We start from the raw sequence: 12,537 nt of genomic DNA, 5'->3' as shown, positions 1-12,537 counted from the left end.
CCGAAAAAAATAGTCTTAGCAAAAATATAGCCCATAAAATTTTTTAAAAAATGGTTTATACATGGGGTCTGTAGACCCAGTAGAAGCAGAGTTGCAGCTAATGAAAAGTAGGTTCTTCTTCGTCAAATTCCAAATCGAATATTTCAATGTGAAATAACACAAAAACGGAGCACCTATAGGGGAAAATTAATTTTGACTTTTTTAAAGTGTTTAAAAAAAGGTTTATTTTTGTTTAAAAAAAGGTTTATTTTTGTTAAAAAAAAACTTGTAGTATTAAAAGTAAGTGAATTTCGTTCAAAATATTGTTGTTCCCTTTTATTTTTTGGTAAAGAAATCGCGAAAATCACCCCCTAATTAGCATCACATATACATTTTAACATTACCACTTCACAGGTTACTTTGTCTATGTATTATTTATATGATTTGTAAGTTTCATCGGTTCAAAGTGCTTCGTTTTGAAAAAGCTGTAGTTAAAATGGCTTGAACGAGTAACTAGTCAAGAGTTTAGTCAAATTTTGAACAGCCATAGTATAACCAATTTTTGTCTAACAAGAAAACAAAAAATCAAAAGTATTCAGAAAAGCAAAACGTACATTTTAGTACCCTTTGAGATTTTTGGTATTCCTAATTGTTTTTAAGTTAATTCCATAAACAATTACGATTTTTTTCAAAATTAAAAAAAAATAAAAGGGACCAACAATATTTTGAGCGTAACTCACTTACTTTTAATGTTAGAAGTTTTTTTAAAAAAACAAAAATAAACCCTTTTTTAAACACTTTAAAAATGTTGTAATGAATTTTCCCCGAAAAGTGCTCCGTTTTTTGGTTATTTCACATTGAAATATTCGATTTGGAATTTGACAAAGAAGAACCTACATTTCATTATACTCCGGTCAACTTACGCATCCGAGGCTACAAAAATTACCATCAAGCTGAAAATTGGCAGGATTGTTAAAAATACCATCATAAATGAAATCTAAAAAGTCCTCATAAATCCGACCCCTGCTAAAAATTTTACGCGGGGTCAAAGGTCACCAAATATGGTTTTTAGCGATTTTCAGCGAAACGGTACTTTTTATGGTAAAATTAGTGCTAACAAAAAATGTAGATTAGATAATTATCTATAAAAAATGCTTTATTACTTTTTTTCCTGGGAGCCACCGTTTTTGAGATATAACGATTCAAAAAGTGGTAATCGTTATAATATGCGCACACGTTTCCACACCACCTTTGAGATAGCGTACTTAGCGCGTTTTTTAACGTGGTTTCCCCAGTAGACCTATTCCACGGATCTGTTATGATTCTGTTTAATTTAAAGCTATTTAATAATTGATATTGGCAAGGGTTAAAAATGATTAAACTTTATATAAAGCGGTATAAATTAAAAAAAAAGGGAAATTTATCAAACTGGTTAATAATTTTCTAATACTTCTGCTTCCCTTGTTCTTCTTCTCATTGTTCTTCTTCCTCTTCTTCATCTTCTAGTTCTTCTTCTTCTTCTTCTTCTTCTTCTTGTTCATCCTGGGTGCAAGTAAATTGTCCCAATAATGACACATCGTGTGGCTCCTCGATAGAATCAAATGAATCCTCAATTGTTGGTGATTCAACATTGGAGCACGACCGGTTTTGACAATTAGTGCATGCTACCGAACAAAACAGTCCAACTTTTTTGCAACCACATTTAGCGCTACATCCCTTTTTACAGTTTCAAAAACTTGTGTTCAGGAGTTTTTTCGGCGCAGGGGGGAGTAAAGTTTGAATTGGTTCTAATGAACTGTCGACTAATTTCCATCCCCAGTCTTTTGGATCTAGCTGATAACCAAGCCACACTTGAACTTGGTAATATACCCGAAAAAGATGTTGATGAGCAGCCGCTGAGGTTGGAGGAAGATAAGATAACTGCACTTGTTTTTTGTTTCGAGTACTTTTAAAAAAACATGCATATCGAAACTTATCTAAGCACGTACTTTTCTTAGGCGCTCCATACATAGAGAGAAGAAAGCTAATTCCGTTGGAAATAACTTCTTGTGGAGTTGAATTACTTTTTTTTAAAACTTCAGCACATTCAAGTAAATCTTGTTTTTCAAACATTTTGAAACAGTTTTTTAAAAACAGTCGTTTTACCCCTCCTGAAAAATGCAGATGTCTTATCACAGCCAGTTATTGCGTGTAAAAATAGTATATGATTTTGACATTTGGCAAAAGTAGATAAACTTTTCGATGAATATATTTCCGATTGGTGTTGAGCTTTTCCAGGTTGTAAAAAAAGGTAGTTTTTTCGATTGGAGTTCTACCAGTGAGTAATACGAGCAAGTCTACATTTTCACCTACAATAATAGTTGTATTTGTTAAATTGAATTGCTCTATGGCTGTTTCAATTATCATTACGTCAAATAATACGCGCAAATACGGGCAAATAAAACAATATTCTGACATTTTTGTTATAACAATGAAAATAACACGAAATACACGATAAAAAAATATAGGTTTAACACGTATTTTCACTCCGGAGTAGTACTCAAGACTAATTAATACCTCGAGGGTGTCATCTACCTGAAGGATTTCGCCACCCAGGAAAATTACGGTGTAATTTGCGTAAGTATTTATTAGTACTTAGCAATAAACATTTTGCCTAGAAAGTTGTCTTTCATTATTATGTTCAAACCCTTCGGAGAAGAGAATAGGTAGAGTGATTAGATTAGCTGACGAACGTGTTTATTCCGACAAAACCCATCTTTGCAAATTGAACTAAGGCGCATAAATAAAAAGAATTATTATAAGTTAATACTTTGTCATTTGTTGTATTTTGTTGTGTATTTTTGTTGGGATTAAGCCGTAAAATTCAAATAATTCTTATTATTTTCGCGTTACATTCACTTTGTAAAGATTTTTTTGTTGGCACTGTAAATACAGCTTATGGATTGCATACCTCGGTAGACCGCAAGCTGTATAGTAGAAACATTATTATATTTATAATCTTATATTATTATGTGTAATATAAGTTAAGTTGACCGTAGAATATTATGTTTACTTGTATTACAGCTTCAGTGATGTATATACCTGGTGTACTAATACATATATTATGACGATTAGAAGTCTTTCAACTCTTTGAATCGTTGTATCTCAAAAACAGTGCCTCTTAGGAAAAAAACTATTAAGATATTTTTTATAGATAATTATCTAATCTACATTTGTTGTTAGAACTAATTTTACGATAAAACTTACCGTTTCGCTGAAAATCGCTAAAAACCATATTTGGTGACGTTTGACCCCGCGTAAATTTTTTAGCAGGGGTCGGATTTATGAGGACTTTTTAGATTTCATTTATGATGGTATATATAATAAAAATATTTTTTTCGCTAAAATAGTTACTTTTTGAGTAAACCAAAAATCTCCAAAAAACCGTCCAAAAACATTTTTTATTGTTAAAAATGAACACATTCACTCGCAAATAACTCGAAAAATATTGACTTAGTAAAAAAACTCTATAGAACGAAAGTTACTTAGAATTAGTTATTTTATACAATTCCGGACTTATTTTGAACGTATATTTTTTCACACCCGAGAAAAAATTTTTCACCCCGTATTTTCCAATTTTTGTAAAATGGAGGGGATGTAGAATTGTAAACTTTTTCTTATATAATAATAGACAATTTCAACTACCTATTCCCACATTTTCATCCTTCCTTTATTTTTTTGGAGGTTTTCGTAAAATTTTGCGTTCTTTGATCGGGCTACTTATGTAGTTCTATTACACAAAAATATAAATTAATTATAAACAAACACTACTTCCCTGTGGATTAACACTAACGAATTCCAATATCTACGAAAATAATACACTACTGCACTGAATATATAATATATCCATACAGATAACAGAACAGATAAAAGAATCGTGTTATTACCAGTGGCGTGCTGGAAGTTTTCAAGCGGCCCGGTGATTTTATAGAAAAGCGGCCTCCCATCCTCATTTTACCTTCTATTATCAGAATGTTTTATTCGGTATTTAAAAAAACAAAAAAAAAACGAAAACATAAATTATTTTTGAAAAAAACATAAAACTTTGAATTCAATGATTTTTTTCTTAATTTGCTATATTTTTTCATTTAAGAATAATAAATCTTACAAATAATAACTGACATGAATGACAATATTGTATGCAGTAAGGCATGTACAAGTAAAATAAAATTGAGAATTTTTCAATTATGTATTAAGTTGCATTTTACTAAATCAATTATACAAGGGATTACAAATACAAGTACAGTGCAAATATTTTAATTTAACAATATTTAAAATGTTAACACAACGCAATAATCTAAATATTCTTTTGCAATTATTTTATAAAATAATTACTTAACTCTCGATCAATAATTTTTCCGCAATAAAATAGATTTTTGAGCAAATTCGTCGATTATTTCATCATTTTTAAGCTCATACAAAGCTTCTTTTTCTATAGCCATTAGCATAAAAGTGATCTTGTGTTAAAGTACTTCTTAACCGATTTTTTATGTAATTCAATGTTGAAAAGCTCTTTTCGCAAGATACTTGTGTCACTGAAAGAGTTAATAAATGCTTTATATTATACTTTTAAATTTGGATAAGACACGCACTGATATAAGTTGTACTTATGCAAAACAGCGTAACAGCAAGCTATATAATCTTTACACTTTTTAGTACCACACGGAGGTGAGGTTTTTACGATATCAACGTTGTCATTTGTTACTTCATGTTCATTATCACTTGAATTAATAATATTATCCTTCATATTTTCTGTAGGCTGAACATATTCATCATTAACTTTTAACTACACGCGCTGGCGTATTTTGTACGCCAGATATAAGAATTCTACTTCAAATATATTTAAAAATTTCATTTTTGTCCTTGTTTATCTCTCTAACCTATCACTGGAATGTGCTTTACAATTTGGTTTTAGTTTCGTTATAATCGGCATTCTGGGAAGATCGTAATTTACAGTTTATTATTTGTTGTTTCCGGTGGTGGACATTATACGCCACGACTATATTGATATAAGTCGTAATATGAGTACATATTTCAATTGTTTTTTAGTCATTATGGCACAAAATATATTTTTCATTATAAACAATACTTTTTCTCCTGTAAAAAATTACATTTCAAAAAAGTTTTTATTGAAGATATTCTTCTTTAGCGGCGAATCGATTGAGGGTAAAATTGTACATGAACCACGCGCCTGCGCACACTGGCAGTATGTAGTTCTGACAGTATGATTGCTAATCTTTCAAGATAGGTATGTATGTATCTGTAACCGTGCAAATAAGTCATTAAAAGAATATATTAGTGGTTTTAGGAAATGTATTATTTCTTATAATTCTTGTGTTTTTGGATTTGTGTTTCCCTGTAGTAAAATAATAAAATATGTAGGCATAACATTTTTACAGTTTGTCGCCGTGTTGTGTAATTATATCCGAAACTTACGTGTCAATTCAAGTGGCTCGATGGCGTAGTTGGCAGAGCGGTGGGACAGAGAATGGAAGCACACGGAAGGTCGCGGGTTCTAATCCTGGACGAGTACTTTTTTTATTTTTCGTTATTTTAATAAAAAATTTTTGAAAGTGGTAGATAAGAAAGTTAGTTTAATTTTTAAATAAAATACAAATAACCTGTTAAGTATATTTACTTCGTTTAAATTACCTATATAATAGAAGAATATCTTCTTACGTGCGTACAAAGTACACAGTACACACACATTCTTTTTTAGTAATTTTATTTATCATGGAATTCAGTTATTCCATGATTCCAGTTATAAATCCCAATTGGCTTACTGATAAGGAACTCCAAGTATTCACTGATGCCGAATAAGGTTTATAACAAACAAGTAAGTGTATTTAAAAAAAAAAATAAACAAATTCGCTGTTTTTAAGTGTATTTTCTTGTGGCGTATAAAGTACGCCACGCGTGTAGTTATGTTATAACTTGATGGGCGGGTAGTTAAAGGTTAACTCTATCTTCTATAATCTCAGAATTTTGCAAAATCCTATTTTTTAATACAATCATTTATCAGCAAAATCCATGAGTTCTTCTCTAATTTCAGTCGCAGATATGGTAGGATAAAACTTTCTTAATTTTTCAGTAAATGATTTAAATGCCATCAAAGGTATACCATTTTTTTATTGTATCAAAATTTCTAGGATGTAGGGTGTCTATATCATCATAAAACGATTTTATTTGTCTTGATCAAATCGTTTTTAGATACTTTCAATAATTGGGTCAAAAATGAGCAAGACGTTTTTCCATTTTTTAATTCTGCAGAGTACATACATGTTTGAAGGAAATTGGAAAACCATAAATATACTTGTATGTGTGAAAATAATAATATTATCTGTAGCAATATATTTAAGTATATAGACTATACTACTATACATAGAGTCTTACTCATTTACTTAAACTGGATTTCACAATTTTTCAAAAATTTGATTTTTTTAAATGTTTTAAATATTATTAGCAAATTAACACCCGATTAGAAATTAAAAAAATTTTTTTTTGTTACATCTAAAAATTTTTGTGAAAACCTATTTGACCGGCCTAAAGAGGCCGCGGCCTCTCGGTGATTGCACCGGTTAATTTATATGGCCAGCACGCCACTGGTTATTACACTTAGAAAATCGACTCAGATTTGTCAAAATGACGTGTATATTTCTCTATGTTGTCTAAGTTATTAGTTATACTTAATATTTTCAATTTCTTGTTATAGATAATCAATTTTAGTTGTTGCATGTGACACAAAATCTAGACATGGGATAAAAAAGTTGAAAGTGTATTTTTTTGTTCTTCTTAATGGCGATTCATGCTCGTTTTTGTAATATTTTATTTAATTATAGAGTAATTTCCACATACTAACATATTTCTCAAATTTGGCCCTGTACCGCCATTCTTTACGATATTACGAATAAGTGTGCCAAATATCTCAACAAAATATTCAAAATTAAAGCTGCAATCTTGGAACGTGTTTTCCGTTTTGATGACGCGCTGATGTAGCCTCTTAAATACCATACTGGCATTTTACAAACTCTTAGTAATGTCATCTACACAAATATTTTTTCCTAGGAACTTCTACAGGACATTTTTACTGTTTTATATTACTTCAGGTAGAATGAAGTTATACAATATATTAAAAAGAAATTAACATTAAAAATATACTGTCATCTTATAAACTACTTATTAATATCATCTATAGACCAGGGTAATAAGCTGGAAATAGACCATGTTCGGGACACTCAAAGATCCAGGTAGCTGACTACTTTTTTAGTTATTGTAGACCTATACGAACAAAACCTACCTGTTTCCTGCCTAAAGTTCGCGTCCGTTTTTTAATGATTAACAATTTAGTGCAAAAATCGCGATTTTTTCGATTTTTTGCACCCCATTCAAAAGCTAAACAGTTGACATAAAACTACAAAATTTAATTTTTTAGAACATTGAAAAACCTTCAAAATGCCGATTTTTGAAAGTTAAACAGTTAATTTGTTGCTAGGCAAACTGCAAAATAAGTGAAAATCGTTATTTGTTAATAACTTTTACTAAAACTACTTTAGAACTTTAGGGTTTCACCCAAAGTTGTGTATTGGGGTACTTAACAAACCCTTTTTGAGACCGATCCATTAATTAGTTTAAAAGTTATTCTATTTGTTTATCCCAGAGACCTTTATTTTGCAATAACATAAGACAGAAAATAATGAAGATAAGATAATTCTGCCTATGTCAAATAAAAGTAGAAAAGTGATACTATCAAAATGTACTAAAAGAAAGATAAAAAAAATTATCTAATATAGTCAAAAATAGTAACGCCAAATTTTTGAAATTTTGTAGTTTATAAACATTTAGAACAACTTTAAAAATATTGTCCGTAGAAAAAATCATTTTACATATTCGAAAAGTTAGTATTCTACACGAATTTTTAAAAATGTTGTTTAGTTGGTGACTAGTCGTGGTAAGTGAAGGGGGAGGTGGGAGCCGACAAATGCACGAGTTCAAAAACTAAAAAAGGCAACTTAAAACTACTATTATTTTCTATATCTCGGGATCTACTGAATCTATTTTGATCTTTTTTTTTTTAATTTGTATGTAATTTTTCTGTACATTACAAATATGTAATTTGTCTATTTGCAATTTGACATTTATTAATTAATAAACAATCTAATTTGTTTAAACAATTTTTGAATAAATAATTTTTCCCCAAAAATCCATGTTTTTAATCAGACTATCATTATTAATCATAGAAAAAGTTAAGTTATACTTTAATAAATAAATTATCTTCAATAAATAATTATCTAATAAAAATAATTTATTTATTAAAGTGAACTTTAACGTTTTGTATGATCATCAATTGTCGGTCTAGTCTAGACGGTCCAGTTCGCAAAGGCGCAGTCGATCGACAAGCATAGTTGTTTGCGATCGATGGTTCGAGCCTCAGCCAGGTCAAGAAATTATTAAAAGGCCAACGCAGTAGTATAAAACTCAATAGAGTCTACGGCTTGGTCTGGAATAAACTGGCGTCTGATCGGCCTATGGAGGAGCGGTACGGCAAGAGATAAGGGCTTGCGGCTTGGTAATACTCCTCCATAGATCCCTACCGAAGGGCGTTGACGCCTAAGAACGGTGTATATATACAGGGTGTCTGCGTAACTGTGCACCATATGGGAAACTTTTTTAATATCAATTTTACGAAAAAAAGTCATTCTTTATAAAGTGCTCTGCATAGTCTAAAACCTAAGGTGCAATCATCAGATATCAAATTTTGTCAACAGTATACGAGGTATGTCAAAAAATATTAATTTCGCCCAAGAGCAAACTACCTTTATATTTCAAAATATCAAAATTATTTATTATGAAAAGTTATTTGTAATTAAAAACCATATTCAAATATGCAATAACAGCCATCTACGAGAAAAAAAAATTCTGAGATTTTCCTAAATTACGGATTCCGAACATCATTTTTATTTATTAGACCTGTAATAACTCTTTTATTAATAATTTTAGGAAAAAAAGTATTCTTCATAAAAATCTGTGCATGGTCTAAACCTCAAGATGCAACCATCACTGATCCAAGTTTGTTAATTTTATACGAGGTGTATCAAATAATATGAATTTAGAAAGAATTCTTTCTCTATTCTTTCTAAATTCATATTATTTGACACACCTCGTATAAAATTAACAAACTTGGAAAACTGATGGTTTTATCTTGAGGTTTAGACCATGCGCAGATTTTTATGAAGAATAAGTTTTTTTTCCTAAAATTATTAATAAAAGAGTTATTACATGTCTAATAAATAAAAATGATGTTCGGAATCGGTAATTTAGGAAAATCTTAGAAATTTTTTTTTTCACGTAGAAGGCTGTTATTGCATATTTGAATATGGTTTTTAATTACAAATAACTTTTCATAATAAAATTTTTTGATATTTTGAAGTATAAAGGTAGTTTGCTCTTGAGCGAAATTAATATTTTTTGACATACCTCGTATACTGTTGACAAAATTTGATATCTGATGATTGCATCTTAGGTTTTAGACTATGCAGAGCACTTTATAAATAATGACTTTTTTTCGTAAAATTTATATTAAAAAAGTTTCCCATATGGTGCAAAGTTACGCATACACCCTGTATATGATCATTAATGATACTATGATTAAAAAAATATATTTGTGTAAAAAAATATTTTTTCAAGAATTGTTTAAACAAATTAGACTGATTATTAATTAATAAATTTATAAACAAATTGCATATTTGTAATGTACGTAGAAATTACATACGAATTAAAAAATAAAGATGAAAATCCATTGAGTTTATCCGGAGATACAGAAAATTGTATTAGTTTGAAATTGCTTTTTCGGTATTTTAACTCGGATTCGTAGGTTCTCCCTAGTAACCGTTTGAACTACAATTTTGAAAAATCGTAGAGGGTGCTGTGAAGATACAATGTTTATGCAAATTTTTTAACAACAAATACAAATCCCATTATTTCAAATGGCATCAATGAAATTCCTTAATTATTATAAACAAATTAGCTGTGAATTAAAAAAAAAACAAATGGCTAACTTTGTCCCTAATGAACCCACGCTAAATTTTTGTATATGAAAGTTCGGGGTAAAATACTAGCTTTCCGAATATATAAAAAGATTGTTCCTACGGACAATATTTGTCAAGTTATTCTAAATGCTTATAAACTACAAAATTTCAAAAATTTGGCATTAGGATTTTTGATTATATTGATTAATTTTTTCATCTTTTTTTAACACATTTTGTTACTATCAGTCTTCTACCTTCGTTTAGCATACTCAGAATAATTGACCTATGTTTATTATTTTCTGTCTTATGTTATGGCAAAATAAATGTCTCTGGGATAAACAAATTGAATAACTTTTAAACTAATTAATGGATCGGTCTCAAATTTTGAGAGTTTGTTAAGTACCAAAATAACCAACTTTGGGTGAAACCCTAAAATTCTAAGTTAAATTTAGTAAAAGTTATTAACAAATATTGATTTTCATTTATTTTGCAATAATTTGTGAAGCAACAAATTAACTTTTTAATTTTTAAAAATCGGTATTTTGAAGGTTTTTCAATGTTCTAAAAAATAAAATTTTGTAGTTTTATGTCAATTGTTTAGCTTTTGAATAGGGTGCAAAAAATCGAAAAAATCGCGATTTGTGCAATAAATTGTTAATAATTAAAAAACAGACAAGAACTCTAGGCAGGAAACAGGTAGATTTTCTTCCTATAGGTCTACAATAACTAAAAAAGTAGTCAGCTGCCAGGATCTTTGAGTGTCCTGCGATAATCCTTATTACCCTGGACTACTATAACTAATTCTACTTTTAGGTACTTCCACACGGCATTTATTCGGGCAAGGTGTTAATTTTTCACCTTCGGCCAGTTACTGCACTCACTACGGAGACAAAACTTACAACAAAGTGATGATTCTGGCGTCAGTCATTGTATCCAAGTTTTGCCTAGGAACATCAGAGATGACGATACCACCCGACGGGTGTGATACCAGTATACAAGAAAACGAACGGGTTTATGTCAAATATGACGATAATACCTATTATCCACGATATCTTATACATTATGAAAGTAGTTTAGCTGAATAAAGTCTACTGATTTTGTAATTTCTTTATATCGACACCCCCATCGAACAAGGTTGTAACTCAAGTTACATCTTTTTTCAGATTTCAACACAGGCAAATTCAGCAAAAAATTGCGCACACGTCAATATAAACGACATAGTTTAATTCTCAATAGTTTGGCTAATAAGAAGTTGCATTTTAAGTTACGTATGCCATTTTACTCCATTTTAGCTTGAAGAAGGCAGTAACACTGGATACTCCCTATGTAAAATATTTACTTTCTTTATACTTGACGATTAACAAGGTTTTTAAATGAGTTACAACTTTGTTGCACGTATGTTTAATTTATAACGTATTTAAACATATGGTGAATCTCATAAGTCAAATTATCGAACTAAAAGTAAAAACGGATTTACGGAGTTTTTTTCCTTTTTGGTAGTTGCGGTGGACAAAATAAGTATCGAATAGTGTTTGCTACGTACTTCTATGTAGTGAAAAAGTTTAATATTAACATTACACATATATTTTTAGAAATACCACATTCACAAAACGAGGGTGATTCAATGCATGCCCTTATAGAAAAACAGAAAAAACATTGAGTCGTATATGCTCCACACCAATGGATAACCATGATACGATATGCCAAAGCATCAGGCAAGCCTAAATCCGTAAATGAAATAAATCAGAAGCAAATTCTAAATTTTAACCCATTTAAGGGCACACATGTTAATTTTGAAGTAGATATTAATAGTAAAAGAGTAAAGTAATAAAGTAAAATGGTTTACAATTAAATATTTATAGATACGCAATAAAAATGCGAAAAATTTGAGATATTTTATACCATGATTTTTTCATAGTGACAGAAGTTGTGTTGAATATTACTGTTATTGTAAAATTTATAATTTCCAATTAAAATTGTGTAAACTGTGAGTTGATATTTTGTTTAAATATACCAGAAAAACTAATTTTCTCCTAGCTATATTGCAAATAACTCAAAATATACAACCTTTTAATAGTTAAACGGGAAAAATAATTAACACGGAGAGTGTAAAATGGTTGTTAGGCGAGTTACAACCTTTTTCTACGAATACTCATGTTTAATCTTAAGGTTGCATCTCAATCAAACTCAAGATTCTCAATAGCTAATAAAATTACAAAGCATACATCTCACAGTAATCCCTTATTATGTTATAAAATATCATATCACATTAGTGTAAAAGGGTCTAATAATTTCGCTACAAATTTTTAAAAATTCTGGTTTTCGTTTTTTGCCTCTCCTGTAAAATCGCTAAAAATGAGTTACAACCTTGTTCGATGGGGGTGTCGATATATTATACTATTTTATTGAATTTCTGGATATTATTATTATCCAGATTTAGTCATACTGGCACTCCAAGACGAAGAATTTCCTGGCTGACAAACCTACTTAGAGA

General features: G+C 29.8%; 1 protein-coding gene across 3 annotated transcripts in view; it reads left to right on the top strand.

Annotated features, from left to right (window-relative positions):
• Positions 1–11,146, top strand: part of LOC126890758 (uncharacterized) — a 132,188-nt gene extending 121,042 nt beyond the window's left edge. For all 3 annotated transcript variants that reach the window (XM_050659929.1, XM_050659928.1, XM_050659927.1), the window contains exon 4: positions 10,857–11,146. In XM_050659929.1, coding sequence (XP_050515886.1) covers positions 10,857–11,128 — 272 coding nt within the window. In that variant the 3' untranslated portion in view covers positions 11,129–11,146. The remainder of the gene's footprint in view (positions 1–10,856) is intronic.
• The last annotated feature ends 1,391 nt before the right edge of the window (positions 11,147–12,537 follow it).

Source organism: Diabrotica virgifera, chromosome 8, assembly GCF_917563875.1.
Source record: "Diabrotica virgifera virgifera chromosome 8, PGI_DIABVI_V3a".
Classification (NCBI taxonomy): domain Eukaryota; kingdom Metazoa; phylum Arthropoda; class Insecta; order Coleoptera; family Chrysomelidae; genus Diabrotica; species Diabrotica virgifera.
Note: the sequence above shows the minus strand (reverse complement) of the source record. Positions and strands in the feature narration are given on the sequence as shown.